General features: G+C 61.3%; 1 protein-coding gene across 4 annotated transcripts in view; it reads right to left on the reverse strand.

Moving 5' to 3' along the window:
- MGRN1 (mahogunin ring finger 1) overlaps window positions 1-15,441 on the reverse strand; it is a 48,177-nt gene that overhangs the window by 20,658 nt on the left and 12,078 nt on the right. For all 4 annotated transcript variants that reach the window (XM_006140731.2, XM_006140730.2, XM_006140733.3 and 1 more), the window contains exons 2-5: window positions 8,207-8,325; window positions 5,526-5,614; window positions 4,831-4,977; window positions 2,762-2,879 (exon numbers count right to left, since the gene is read on the reverse strand). In XM_006140731.2, the coding sequence (XP_006140793.1) occupies window positions 2,762-2,879; window positions 4,831-4,977; window positions 5,526-5,614; window positions 8,207-8,325 (473 nt within the window). The remainder of the gene's footprint in view (window positions 1-2,761; window positions 2,880-4,830; window positions 4,978-5,525; window positions 5,615-8,206; window positions 8,326-15,441) is intronic.

Raw genomic sequence — 15,441 nt, forward strand, 5'->3', positions numbered from 1 at the left:
CGGGGGGCTGCGTGTGGGGGTGATGCCCCGCCAGCCACTACAGCTCCGACAGGGCAGGCGGCACTCCAAGGAGCACGGGGTGTGCGAGGGGCCTGGCAGCAGAGCCGGCCTTCACTTAACCGATCGGCCTGCAGTCTGTCTGCAGCACCGCCGCCCTGAGGCTGCCACGGTGGGGCCGGACCTGGGCCCTGTGCACCAGGACCCTGAGCCCAGCCAGGCCCCACCGTGCACGGAGTGCTCAGGAACAGCAGTCAGAGGAGACGTCTGAGCAGAACCCAGGCTCCGCTTCTCCTCTGCACCTCACACGAAGCCAGCTGTGGATACAAATAGGAACCCGTGTCCCCATGCCAGGGGCCCAGGGCAACCGCCCCTGCAAGACCCACGTCTCCGAGCCTGCTTCCTGCTCTGTGAAATGGGATCATTACTGCACCGACCACGTGGGTCCTAACCACGGCGCAGGCTGCACAGGTGCTGGCCGTGGGGGCCAACGTGGATATTGTCAACGTCTCCATCACTGACGATGACAGGGAAGCACTTCTCCCTAAGACTGTCACCCGGCGAACAAAGGAGTCAAAGCGTTCTACCCAGGGCAGTCTGGGAGAACCAGCTACACAAACCGCTGGCCGTGGTATGGTTGGGGGCCACGCGGACACAGGTGCTTTGACATGGTGCCGCCCCAGTGACTACACCCCGCATGCACCTACTGGCTGAGTTCTGTGCAAGGCCACCACCACAGCTGCGGGCCGGCTCTCTTCCTGCCACGAGGAGCCCAGAAGTCGCCTGTCCCATGAGAGCCTGGGAAGAGGCAATCTCTGAACAAGCCAGAAGCCCATAGCCGAGCCCACTGGGCCTGACTCCACCTCTGCTCACGGGCAGGTCACAGGCTCCAGCCACATGGGGCTCATGGGACAGACTGCCCACATGTGGACAGAAGCTGCAAGGTGTCCGAGGTCTGCAGTCTCTGACTGGGGGACGGGCCAGTTTGAGTCTGGCGTCTCACCCACTTGTTATCGGCCTCCACATTAGCCTCGGTTTCCCACCCACAGAAAGGTGCAGATGCCTCCCTTCATGCACAGCTCTGAGCACCATGGCTAGAACACAGGAGTCAGGGAAACCCAGACCTGGCCTCTGCAGAGGCGGCCGCAGGGCACAGTTGGGACAGGGGAGCAGGAGGTAGCCAGGGAGGACAGTCACAGGCCACGCGGGGGTGGGGGGCTGCACACACCTCTGGCCACAGCAGGCCTGCACGCCCAGGAGAGAGGGGGTGCCGCACCGCCAGGGCCCTGCCCATTTCAGGTTCCCCCATGTCGGGAACGCTCCGAGGCCACCTGTTGGGGGAGCAGGCCTTGCTCTGGTGGCAGCAGGTGGTCAGCGAGGCAAGAGGCCCCATGCAGCCTGTTCCTGCCCTCTTTCCAACAACACACAGGAGCCGCTGCGCTGGAGTTGCCCTGGTGACCACGACGCCAAGTGACACTCACTCTGCCTGGACGAGAGCTGAGCGAAGCTGGGAGGGGCAGTCACAGCTCAGAAGAGCAGAAGCCTGGGAGCTGGAGAGCCCGAGGGAGCCGGGGCCTGTGCCTGCCCACGCGGTCTGAGTACTGGTACGCTGGCACTGCCCTGGGCCGCACAACCGAGGAGCCCGAGCAACACATATTTCTCAACTTCTCTCTCCTGTAACCTGAATGCCGGCAGCACTGGGGTCAGAACACCGCGGTCTGGGGTGCACCCAGAGGGCTGCCTGATGGCAGTGCCTACAGCCTTCTTCCCCACTGCCCAGCCAGCAGACCGGGGCTTCCGGCAGACGACCCAGCAAGCATTCTCCGTACTGATCACGGCCCCCTCCCAGCCACCCTGAGAGGGAGGGAGGCTTCCAGCCCCGGTTTATGGACAGGAAGCCAGGGCTCAAGGAGGCAGCAAGCCTTGCTCGACACTTCAAGGAGAGCAAGCAGCAGACCGGGGCTGTCCTCCAGCCTCTCCCACCCAGGTCCTCCCCACGCCTGGGGAAGACCTCTGCTGCTTTGGACACCGGCCCTCGAGGCTCTGTGCACGCAGTCCTGACTGTCCGGGGCTTCCTTCCCAACCCGCCCAGACTGCACAGACAAGGACAGAGGCTGTGGGCCGCCCCGCCCGGCACCTGAGCACCCTCCTCTGCAGGAGCGACAGCCCGATTTTCCCTGGGAAACCTGCTCGCCTACTCTGGGTCTCGGCGCTCTGGCCAGAAAGAGCATGGCCACGGCCCAGTGAGGGCTGTGCAGGGGGGCACACCCCCGAGCATGCCTGCCTACTCCTGTATGCCTCACTCGAGTGCGTGAACACGGTTCCTGCAGCACGTCTGCACTGCACGTCTATGCTGGGACTGTCCCGCGAGATCGGCTGCATGGACTGCGGAGCATTCTGGATTCTGAGCTGGGCTTAGGGATGTCACCCTGCTCTGACGTGAACATGCGGCCACAGTGAAAAGGCTGCGAATGCCACCTGGCACTGACAGATGCTGCCCCACGACGGCCTAGGCCCAAGGGGGGAGCTCGGCCCTCACACCCCCACGCCCCGGCGACGGCGCCTCCATGGTGGCTGGGGCTTGGTGAGCTGCACCCTCGTGTGCAGCCCAGCCAGCACTCGGCCCGTAGCCTGCTCAGCCCTTCCTGTGTTTGCTGGTCAGAGGGGGAACTGCACGGGCAAGGCCCCACGGCCCTCCCCAGCCAGTGAGGCGAGAGGATTCCGAGGGAGCGAGCAGGAAGTAGGCAGGGCTCGGCCGGGTTACCTCGTCTTCCTTCCACTCCGAGAAGTCGATCTTGAAGGAGGGCAGGGAGAACTGCTGGCTCACCCCTCTCTTGTAGTGGACGGTCTCAGATTGCAGAGGAGGGCTCTTGGGGCTGTACCTGAGGGGCAGCCAGGAGAAGGGTGGTGACCCAAGGCCTCTGTGCGGCCTCGGCCGTCCCTCCCACCTCTGGTCGCTGGGCAGGCCAGCAGCCATCTGTCTTGTGAGGGACAATAACTACAGGCCCAGCTCGCTCCAGAGGGTACAGGAGCAGCCACGTGGCCACGTGGCCCTCGTTCTTCCATGGGCCCCACTGCCTCGCTGCTCACTGGAGGCCTGCCCAGGTCAAGTCCAGTATGACCCCTCCTCCAGGCCTCACCCCTGCTGGCACCTCGCCCCCTCCCCTCTGGGCTCCTGTCACAGCTTGCTCTCAGACATCACAGCGCAGAAGGGGTGCACGCAGCGCCCCTCGCCGGCCGCCCGCTTCCCCGCCCTGGGAGACACGTGCTGTGAGCCAGCACGGGCCCGCCACCCCGCACCTGTGCCGACCACCTGGCTCACCCGCGCGCAGCCCAGACCACCGTGAGCTACGAGGGCCCCGCGGGAGTCTGAGTCGAGGCAAGCGTCAGGCTGGAGGACACTGGCAGTCTCTACTAGCTCACTCTTAGTATTTCCAGTAGCGCTTCAGGGCCACTAGAAATCCCGTACCCTCCATGCCGAGGCCCGCTTCCTCTGCCAGCTCACTGGGCCCAAGTGGTACCAGGACCAGAGCCACTGGACAGAGAGGTCATGGCCAACCCGGGCAGCCAGAAGCGCTTTGTCCTTCCAGCTCCTTCGCCCTGGGAGACACCTGTGCTGCACACGTGTGAGTAACCCTAAGACAGATGCGAGACCGCGATGGCGGGGCCAAGGGCAGGCCCGCTTTCCCTTCTAACCTGCTGCCCCCCAGGCAGGAATCCAACACACAGCCCTCAGCGGCCCCCTCTGCCCGCTCCCCACACCCACTGCTCTCCGGCAAGCACACGCACCTTCCACAAGCTTAAAAACTCAACAGGGGGACCAGCAGATGGCGTAATGGTGACATCGTTGACTCCCATGTAGCCGACCACGGTTTGAGTCCTGGACCCAATGGCTTAAAACTCAAGCCAGGTGTGTGTGGGGAAAATGGAGAAGGGATTGCGGCGTGGCCATCCCCCCGGGGGGTGATTTCTCACTTTCTGTCTCTCTGTCTCTCAGCAAGCATACATGCTCTAGAGCAAAAATCTCTTAAAAAAAAGAAAAGAAAAGAAAAGAAAAAACAGGACGGAGTCTAGAGCTTCGAGGCTGGACACAAGGCAGGCAGCATGCGAAAGCTCCGTGCCCTTCCCACGCGCCTCACTCCACACTCCTCTCCCTGGGAGTTCACTTGGATCTCTGTAAAACCCTCTGTAAGCAACTGACCTAGGGACCAGCAGTTGGCGTAATGGCTATGTCGCTAGACTCCCACGTAGCCGACTATGGTTCGAGTCCCGGACCCAGTAGCTTAAACTGAGGCCGGGTGCACGTGTGTGTGTGCCCAAGATCCTGAGACAAGAACGGAGAAGGGATTGCGGTGTGGCCCTCCCCACTGGGGGTGATTTCTCACTTTCTGTCTCTGTCTTTCTGGCGAGTACATGTGCCCTATAGCAAAAACCTCTCCAAAAAAGAAAGAGAAACCGACCTAAACATGATGCGAGAGCTCCACGAGCCGCCGTGGCTGATCGCCACACAGGACCGGCTCGTGGGACCCTGACTTGCAGCCGATTGGTCAGACGTGCAGACGACACACCGAGGCTTGGCACGGGGTGGGGCATCCCGAGGGACACATCCTTCCCCTGTGGGTCTTCACTAGCTCTGGTGGCTGGTGCCAGGACTGAGCTTAACTACAGGATACCAGGTGGCACCCACAGAGAACCAGAGGCGCTGGCAGAGGAGCGGGCCCCACGTGGGGGCAGAAATGAAGGCGGGGGCAGAGCAGTGCAGCGTCTCCTACTTCCTAACAGCGAGCCGGCTCGTGGGGAGCAGAGGTGGCAGCTCCGCGCTGCGGGACTCACACGGCCGTGCCGTTCAGGAACTCCTCCACCGCCTGGCAGTAGATGGTGATGGCCACACGGGCATCGGCGTCAAAGGTGAACTCCAGGCTGTAGAGCACCCGGGGCTTCTCGCTGTCCTCAGTGGGGCTGTCGGCGTCGTCCTTGTACCTGCACAGGACGGAGGCCGAGGCCGAGGCAGAGGCAGTGGTTGGTGGGTCGTGCCTGCGAGCCCGCCTCCTGCCCAGACACCCTGCTCTTCGTGCAAACATGAAGGCTGTTTCCATTTGTCCAGTCAGGCCTACAGCCCAGGGTCTGCCTTGCCTTTTCTCCCTGCCCACAGAAGCGGGTGGTGTGTGGTTAGCCCAGACGCAAGTAGAAAGCAGTTTCTAAGCTATGGAAACGCGGGCTGGCTCCACCTGCTAGATGCCAGAGCATCCAATCCCCGGCTGCCTCCCGTGCCCAGTGTCTCCTGGGGTACCCGGTTAAGAGCCTCTGGTTTGAAGGACCAAGTTCCACAGCCTCTCCCACCCTCACCACGGCAGCTCTGGGCCTGTGGCCCTGCCTACAGCCTGACTCCACACCAAGGGAAGCAGAGACGGGGACCTGCTCAGCGCTGCCCCTGCTTCTCATGCAGCACGCAAGGCCGTGCGCTGGGCTGCACGCACGGGGCGCCCCAAGCCTCTGGCGGCAGTCCCAAGTGGGACAGGAGGAGGTACCTCACAAGGCGGAGGGAGTCTTTCCGGATGTTCACCAGGCTCCGCAATGTCTTCACTGGCTCGTGGGGGGCAGGAGTGACGTAGGGAAACTAGGAGGGAAGACCCGAAGTCACCAGTGACGGCCCAGTGAGGCAGCAGAGGCACGGTGGCCGGCTGCTGGGCCTGGGCTCCCGCTCCACAGACACCAGGTAGGAAGGGCAGGACTAGACCTGCCCCGCGTGCATCAGCCACCCAGCCATGGCCCCGGATTCCACCACCTCAGCCGAGCAGCCAGCAGACGAGCCCCTGGGGGGCGGCCACAGTGGCCTCACGCCTCCTCTCTGTGGGCATGCTTGCTGCTGCCTCTGAACGGGCAGCGTCCTGCAGGGCCCGGATGGTCCGGAGACGCTCAGGTACACACACGGGTGACATCTGGGAGAGGGCCCGTCCGTGTGGCTTTCCTGCTGCCACACGGCTAGTTACCCCAGGGCTGCTGGGTGCGGGCACACAGGCTGCCCCTACTTTCTCAGTTGTGGGTGAACCTGCAAGGGCCTCAGAAGGAGATACTAAAAGACCTCGGAGGCGTGCCTGAGCCAGGCCCTGGGGAGATGTCAAGGACTGGGTCCCTAGTCTCATCACTGCCAACCCTGGAGACAAAGGGCGGCCCCACAGGGCCCACGGGTGGGGGCAGCACTCAGCCCCGCCCCGCTCTCAGGGCTCCACGTTAACCAGCTGCTCGGTGGCTCAGCCTGGTCTGGAAGACCCCAAGGGATGCTCCAGGGTGGGAGTTCCTACTCCTGGGAAGGGGCCTCCCTTGGCCATTGTCCTTACTAGAACCACTGGTTCGAAACTTCTGTTAGCAGGGCCAGCAGGTGGTATGGTGGTTGAGGCGCTTAACTCCCCCATGGCCGACCACAGCTTAAGTCCTAGACCTGGTGGTTTGCTTTCTCACTTTCTCTCTCTGTTGAGTGTGCGTGCCCTATGGCAAATTAAAAATAAAATAATAGGGACCAGCAGATGGCATTAATGGTTACATCACTGGATTCCCATGAAGTCGACCCCAGTTCGAGTCCCAGACCTGGAGGCTTAAAACATGCTGGACACGTGTGCAAGTCTGCCCGAGATCCCGAGAGGACGGGGGAGAAGGGATTGAGGTGTGGCCATCCCCCATGGGGGATAAATTCTCACCGTCGTTCTGTCTCTCCAGCAAGCACATGTGTCCTTCGGCAAAAATTTCTCTAAAAAACTTAAAAAGCAAAATAAAATAATAATAAAGTTACTTTTTAAAGAGGTTTTTTTTGTTTTTGTTTTTTGCCTTAAGGCCCATGTGCTTGGTGGGGGAGTGGGGGGCAGAGACGGTGAGGTGGAAAGTGAGAAATCACCCCCGGGGAATGGCCATGCCACAATTCCTTCTCCTCCAGTCTCCCAGGAGACGAGGCACACGCACGTGTATGCGCACACCCGGCGTGAGTTTTAAGTCACTGGGTCCAGGCCTGGAATAGCAACTGGCCATGAAGGAGTCCAGCAACATAATCGCTACACCACCTGCTGGCCCCTAGTGAAATAACTCTTGGAAAAAGACAAAAGCTCTGCAAGCTGTCCCCACCTGGCGACCACCCAGGCCCACTGATCTGCGTACACCCGCACTCGGGGGCGGCGGACTGCTGCTCCACCAGGCCCTTTCCCAGACTCCCACATCAGCTGAAGCTCCACGGACTGCAGCCACGCCTGCTGACCTCCGACCTCCTCGCAGGCAGCCTCCACGGCACACCCTGTCTTGTCTCCCAGCACCTGCCCAGGTTTACCAGCGGCCACCTGGCTGCCGGCCCTCACCGTCACAACTGGTACCCTCACCTCCGCCCCACACTGGCCCACAAAGCCCTGCTTGCCTAGCCTCAGGTCCACCAGGCGCCTCACCTCCCTGGGAGCTCCTCCTCAGGCCCAGCCCCGACAGCGGGTCCCCCCTCCATCCCTCTCCCCATGACCCACATGTCCAGCGTGTTTGCTGCTGTCAGTGCCCCCACTGGGGACAGGGCCTGACTGTGCCCCTGCCCCCAGAAGAGCCCCAGCGCATGGCAGGTGCCAAAGGTAGGCGGAACAAATGGAGAGTGGGCTTGCTCGTGCACGCCTCCGGACACGTGTTCCCGTGTCTGCGTGTCTCCTGATCTCGTCTCGTGCCTACCCACCTACGGGACGTAAACCTTTTAATCTGCCAGAGAGAGAATGAGAGAGCACGCATGCCCTGAGAGGGTGTAGTCACGCTGCAATCCCTTTCCTCCGTTCCTCCATCACGTTAGGACTGGGGCGTGCACGCACATGCACCCACGGTGCTCGTCAAGCTGCCAGGTCAGGGCAGTCAGCCATGTGGGATCCAGCTGCTTAACAGCGGGACACAGATAGGCTCTGTTCTTGCTTTTTAAGGAAAGGCATCCAGGAAGCTGGACTCAAACCTGCGGCTGGACTGCGGTTCTGCAATGTCCGCTCCGTCCCTCAGACCCACGCCAGCTGTCTGTCCTCTCAGGGGTGGCGCCAGGATAGCCCTACTCCAAGCCACGTGCCCACATCCTCGGTGCAGTCCTGCAGGAGCTCCACCCCGCAGCAGAGGCCTCAACGCCCGCCTGTCCTCACACTTGGGACACAGGTGGCTACGGGTGGGGCCCTCCCACCCCGGCGGCCCCAGTGCCAGCCCTGCCGAGACTGCCCTGGACTGGGCGGCTGCCCAGAAAGTTCAGATCCATGTTCTCTCCAAACAGGTAACCTTCAGGATGTGGTGTGTCGAATTTCTCGCCCCCCATGAAAAAATGCGAAGCAAAGTAGTTTCCTATTTGAAAAAGGAAATGCAGTTAGACTCGGAGGCTCAACGCAGCCCAGAGGAGCATCAAATGCCCACGGAGCCCAGCCCGAGAAAGGCTCTGTGTGACAAACGCCAGAGCAGGCTGGCCCTCAGCTGCCCTCCGCCCTCTGCCCCTCTCGGGCCCACCAGCCTCTGCACACCACCAGCCCCAGTGCCTCTCCCGCTCCGGACCCTCCTGCCTGCTCACAGGCTCATCTGCCTGCTCAGCGTCACTTCCCTCTATAGCGGCTGAACTATGTCCCCAGAAAGACACGTCTGTGTCCTGCCCAGCTGGGCACCTGCTCAGGTGGCCTTACTCGGAAATGGCCTCTGCAGATGTAGTCAAGTTAAGGTGATGTCGTCCCAGAGCAGGGCCCTGGCTCGGTGCCTGTGTCTTTATAGGAAGAATGGTCACGGGGACACTGAGTGAGCATCTGTGCGAGACGCAGGTAGACTGCAGTGAGGAGGTCGAGGCACACTGGGGCCGCCGGAAGCAGGTAGTGACAAAGGTGCTGGCCCTGGAGCCTGCAGAGGGAGTGCAGCCCTGCTGACACCTGGCTCTGAACTCCGGCTCCAGACTGAGAACATTCTTTCAGAGAGATTTTTGCTATAGGGCGCGTGCGCTCACCGGAGAGAGAGACAGAAAGCAAGAAATCACCCTCCCAGGAGAGAGGGCCACACCGCAATCCCTTCTCCTCCATTCTCCTCTCGGGATCTTGGGTACACACGCACATGCACCTGGCTTGAGTTTTAAGGCGCCGGTTCCGGGACTTGAACCACAGTCAACTACATTGGAGTCTAGTGATGTAACCATTAAACCCTCCGCTGGTCAGAGAACATTTCTGTTGTCTCGAGTCACCATCAGTGGTGACCTCGAACAGCCACCCGAGGAACCCCACCCTTGTTCCCCAGCACCACAGCAAGTCAGTCTCCTGACACCAAATCCAAGCCTGGGGACCCTGCAGCTCAGTACAGACCATGCTTAGAACACCCCCGCGAGGCCTGATGCTACAGCTGGCTTCTGCCGCGTCTTGGGCACATCTGGTTCAACTTCGCATCTCTGCTAGGAGGGGAAGGCGACCAATGCCTGTCAGCAGAGAAGCGAGCTCGCGGCTTCTGGGGAAGGCCAGGAGGACGGCCTCTCCTGAGCCTCCTGACTGGCCCTCTCTCTGCCCCATCCCACTCAGGCACAGAGGACCGAGGAGAGTCCAGTGACCATGGGGCCAGCAAATTTTGTAGGTGCTCAGACTGTGTGTCCCTCACCCACACGCTACAGGGGTCCCTGGGCACCTGAGCCCACATGGATGCTCTTGGGACCCTCCGTGGGAATTCTGGGTCCTTCAAGCTACCGAGGACACCCTGCACGATCTGTGCCCTCCTGGTGGGCATGGCTGTGGCCACGCAATGAGGCCAGGGGCTCCTCCCAAGGAGCGGGGCCAGAACCAGGAGGCCGGCCCAGCTGCTCCGCACTATAAGAATGCCAGTCCTGACCCAAGGCCCTCAGGGCCAGGGCCCAGTGGAGAAGGGCAGGGCGCAGGCGAACACACGGTACCCCAGCAGCGGGGGCACGGCATCGCCGTGGGCCAGAGAGCCCAGGTACACAGGCATGCAGCAGTGACCACGGGTCTGTCAGGAAACCAGAGGCCGAACTGGACGTGCCCCAATGTCCCACTCTGAGGGGCAGCTGCACACAGCAGGCGTGCTAGCAGGTGCGAGCACACAGTCATCTGAAAGCTCAGGCCCAAATGCGCGGGAAACCTGCCCACCCTGACGGTGCCCTGCCGTGAACATGCACCAGTGCCGTGCCTGTACGTCAATGAAACAGTAGCTGGTACAACTTGGCACGAGAAGCCCTCCCCTGGGCCTCCACGAACCCACTGCAGCAGCAGCTTTTTTTCCCCAGGTGACTTGAACCACAGTCACGTGCACTGTCATACGACACGTGCACTCGCCAGAGAGACACACACAGAGAGGTGAGAAATCATTCCCCGGGGGGATGGCTACACTGCAGTCCCTTGTCCTCCACCCTCTCGGGATTTGGGGCACACACGCACGTGTGCTGGCATGTTTTTCAGGCCACCAGGTCTAGGACTCGAACGTCAGAGTCAGCCTTAACCACCATGCACCCGCTGGCCCACACGGGAGCATTCTCATGTGTAAAGACTTACAGGTGATGTGTTCCACGCTGGCCTGTGGGGTGGGGCTGGGGACGAGGCATGTGAGACCTCAGCACAGGTGGTCCCACTGCCTTTCTGGCCTCTGGCTCCACCTCCAGCCAGAGTCCTAGAGCAAAGGGGGCCCTCAGTGGAAGCTTCGGGACGGCCCGCTCAGCCACCTGGCCTGCTGTCTGCCAGGTGCACAGAGCCTGTGAGAGCAGCACCGGCGGCTGGGCTGCTGGGACCCGCCCGGGGCTGCGGCGCCCCGCCTGTGTTGACCTCTTCTGGGACAAGTGAGGCCGCAGCGGCACGGGAGGCCCAGTGGCTCCGCAGACTAGACAGGGACCTGACTCTGGGCACCCTCAGTGGTGGCTGGGCCTGCACACACAGGCTGTGTGTCTGAACTGTCTTGTGGGGCACCCCATCCTGCAGCCAGGGGAAGAGCCATTTGTAAAGGCCTGCCCCATCAGACCCGTGGCACCCTCCTGCGGCCCCTCAGGGGGCCCGAAGCTGCCACGGCACCCCGTGAGCAGCCTAGCCGTCCCAGCCTGCACTCACCTGCTCCAGGACCTGGGCCCAGGGGCTCTGAGGCAGCTCTCCAACACCTCAGCTAATGGACAGTCCCCCTCTGCCCTGCCCGGGTGACCTGGGCACAGGGAGGTGAGCTGGAGGCGAGCTTCTCGGAGGCCTCCACGGGAGTCTGCGCAGGCCCGGATCCCCTTGCTCACACTCGTGTTTCTGTACTATCCTTCACCAAGGCCACGGCAGCAAGACGCAACCAGAACCGCAGCCCTGCTGGCCTGAAGCACACCAGGCACAGGAGTCCCGGCCAGGACGATGGGCGGGCGGCAGGGGCTGCGCTGCTCGGGCCCTGGGGCAGGCGCTTCTCTCACTTGAGGGTACACGCGCTCCATCATGGTGGGGAAAGCACACGAAACCCAAAGCGGAAAGCCGCCGGCCAGGTACCATCCCGGGACAGTGCTGCCCTGCACGGGCCCCAGGGCAGGCCGGCTAGCAGCCAGGGCTCCCAGGTGCACTGTGTGCCACTGGGCGGGCGGGCACAGGCTCTCCCCTCACGAAGTCGGACAGTCCAAGTGACTCAAACGAACCTACCCTGCAGGGAGGGCACATGGCCATGCAGAGACCTCCTGAGGCCAGCGAGTGAAAAGACCAAGCCTGAGGGCCAGCAGGTGGCGTGGTGGTTAAGGGGCTGGATTTCCACACGACTGACTCTGTGGTTCAAGTCCCAGATCGGCAGCTTCAAAATCACTGGGCACATGTGCATGCCCAAAATCCCAAGAGGGGAACAGAGAGGGGATTGCAGCATGGACACCCCACAGGGGTGATTTCTCACTTCCCCTTGTTTCCAGTGACTGTATGTGCCTTAAAAAAAAAAAAAAAAAAAAAAAGACAAACCAAGATTCCCAGAAGAGATGGAGCCTCGTCCTCTTCCCCAACTCCCCAAGTCCCCAACACCCCTGTCCCCGTCTCCCTGGCAAGCATCCACATCCTAATGGCAAAACCTTAAACACAGGATTGTCGTGGCAGGTGAGAGGGCAGGGCCAGGGGTCTGTTTCCCACCCTTGCGAGACGTGACATCACCACATGGCAGGGGAGGGCCCCACAAGGGGCAGACTTCAGGCCAGGACCGCGGTCACGGAGTCACGCTGCAGTCACCGGTCGGGAGGCTGTCTCCCCAGGCCACATGCTGCTTTCCTGGAAACCGCCTCCACACCCGGGGGCAGGCCCCAGCGGCTGAGCTACGAGGCTTCCACCGCTGAACTGCTGGCCTGCACCGAACCACCACTGTCTCCCACGGGACAGGGACAGGTGCAGACCCGCAGGACCTGGTGGGTGGCAGGCAGGGCGCCTCTGGTCAGGGTGGCAATTCTGGCTCTACAGTACGGGGATGCTGCCGGGCCAGAGGGAACAGGGTCTTGGGGCTCCACTGCCCAGTCCCTACTATGGGCTCCAGGACCCTGGAACCCCCGACACCCCACTGCCCTGCTCCCCTCCCTGGATCTCATAAATGCCGCCGAGCCGGCCCACTCCCCAGTCCTGCTCGAAATGTAATAATACGCACGTCAGTGGAGGACACCCGGAGACCAGCACGAAGAAGACAGTCACAAACCGGGGGAATCCGGGTACTTCAAAGGCGGAGGGACAGCCGGCCAACTCACAGTCACAAAGTGCTCGACTCGCGCTCCCCAGGGAGATGCCAAGCCACCCGAGAAATCTACGGCACGCCTGAGCAGCGAGAGCGACCCACACTCGCTGGCTCGGGCACTCACACACGCCCACCCCATCCACCGACAGGCGTCTGGCCCACAGCGCCTAAAGAAATCAGACGGGCAGCGCCAAAGCCAGCTACGAGGACGTCCACGGACGCACACTCCCACGCCTGAACCGGGACTCCCCAGGCCCTCGGTGGAACAGCAGCCCCACCGCTGCCGGTGTCACACGGCAGGGCTACCACACCTTCTGGCTCCAAACTAGGCGCGGGCACGTGCTCAGCTGGTGTGGGGCGAGGGCATCGGGGCCCAGCTACCTCCCTTCAAACCGCAGCACTGGCCTGGCCTAGGGCAAGGGGGGGAAGGCCAGGGAGGAGCGGGGTGGGCGGGGACAAGAGGGGACGAGAGGGGACAGAGGGGCTCAGGCCAGGGTGCTCTGCGTCATCCACAGTCACTCTGCGGTCCCTCCTCACCACACTGCACGCTGTAGTCTCCTACACATACATAGCATTAGTTTTACATATACACATGGAACCAGCAGATGGCGTAATGGCTACATCGCTGGACTCCCACATGGCCAACCACAGTTCGAGTCCCGGACCTGGTGGCTTCTTTTCTCACTTTCTCTGTCCCTCTCTGGTCAGATTAAAATAAATAAATATATGTTAAATAATAAAAATAATTCTTTAAATAAATAAATATATATATATATACACACACACATGAGTACACACACATACATACTTTGTTCAAAGACTGAACTTAAGCCTTTCTTTTTGGGTCCTCCTAAAGGCCCCTGGGGTCTGGGCCCTCAGTACCACAGCAAGGCGAGGAGACCCAGTCAGTGGAAGCGTCAGTTACCTAGACAGTGGACACCGGGCTGATGGCACAAGGGCACTGGTGACCTTCTGCCCACATGGGGGATGCCAGGCCCCATGGACACCCAGCACCAGGTCCCAGCAAGGGCCCAGATCCACAATGAGCTGGGTGAGGGAATTGAGAAAAAAGACCATGGGCCTTGTAGAGACAGGTGAGGGGAACCAGCAGATGGCATAATGGGTACATCGCTGGGCTCCCACCGTAGTTGACCCTGGTTCAGTCCCCGACTCGGCAGCTTAAAATTCATGCCAGGTGCGTGTGTGTGTGCCCAAGATCCCAAGAGAGTGGAGGAGAAGGGGCTGTGGCATGGCCATCCCCCGAGGGGTGACTTCTCGCTTTGTCTCTGTCTCTGACTCTCTCCAGAGAATGCACATACCCTATAAGAAATCTCTCTTAAAGGATGAAAGGAGTTGGGTTGCCGCCCGCTGGGTCATCTAGGGAGCAGGGCACTCCTAGAAAACTTCCAGGCACAGGGGAAGCCAGAGCCAAGCTGGTGCCGCCCAGCCAGCCCAGGAGGACCAGCAGACGCAGGCCTGGGAGGTCCAGGGAAGCAGAGCCACCCAGGTCCTGGGCCCAGTGAGTCCACCAGGCGAGGTACTGGCAGAACTGGGTCACACCAGACCCCGGGACTCTGGGGCCACCCCACCTGACTCCACAGGCTAACCTGCCCCATGACACTGTTGCCCTGGGTTCACGCATCCATGAAACCCGAGCTCCTATCTGAGCAGAACTGACCTCGCCATTCTCGGCCATCCTGGGGTAAGGGCAGGCCGAAAACGCATAGTAAGGGAGAGAGCACACACGAAGGCACACCCACCCACACACACGCCACACACATGCACTCTGCCACACGCACACCAGACAAACTTCCCCCACACGCCACACACGTGTACACCCTCCACACGCACACCAGACAGGCCCCACACACACGCCACACACGTGCACTCTGCCACACGCACACCAGACAGGCCCCCCCCACACCACACATGTGCACACCCTCCACACACACACACTAGACAGGCACACACACACACACACATCCCACACGTGTGCACTCCCTCCACATGCACACCAGACAGGCCCACCTACACATCCCACACACGTGCACACCCTCCACACACACACACTAGACAGGCACACACACACACACACATCCCACACGTGTGCACTCCCTCCACATGCACACCAGACAAGCCCACCTACACATCCCACACACGTGCACACCCTCCACACACACACCAGACACACCCACTCACATACTCCATGCATGTGCACATACTCAGATTACACATACATGCACGCACCTCCACACCTGTGCATGCCCTCCATCACACACATGCATGCCACCTCTACACACATGTGCCTCCACACATGTACACCTCCCACACACACACCAGACACACCCACTCACAATCTTCACACACAAGCACACACCTCTACACCCACACTCTCCACACCCACGTGCACCCTCCTCACGCCCTTCCATGGGGTCTCCTTTGATCCCAGGCGGCGGCAACGGCCCCCCAGCACTGATGAGAGGCCCATTCACATGGCTGAGCCTCTCCGCGAGATTCCAAGGACGGTCACCTCCTGGTCTCCAACTTCCTAGACCCCGGACCACAGGGCAGGGCAGTAGAGAACCCTGGGGCATCTCAGGCCCTGGGAACCAACAGGCTGTCAAGGGCACCCAGGAAGCCTCCAGCCCAGTGGTAGCCTGACACAGGCTGTGACCAGGCAGCCCTGGGAACCCCCAAGTATGGCCCAGAGCCAGGCCAAGATGGGGTGATCTGAACAGAGCTTCCACTGGCAGCAGCGCTGCAGAGCAGCAGGCCCAAGGG

Source organism: Tupaia chinensis, unplaced genomic scaffold, assembly GCF_000334495.1.
Source record: "Tupaia chinensis unplaced genomic scaffold, TupChi_1.0 Scaffold000042_2, whole genome shotgun sequence".
NCBI lineage: Eukaryota > Metazoa > Chordata > Mammalia > Scandentia > Tupaiidae > Tupaia > Tupaia belangeri.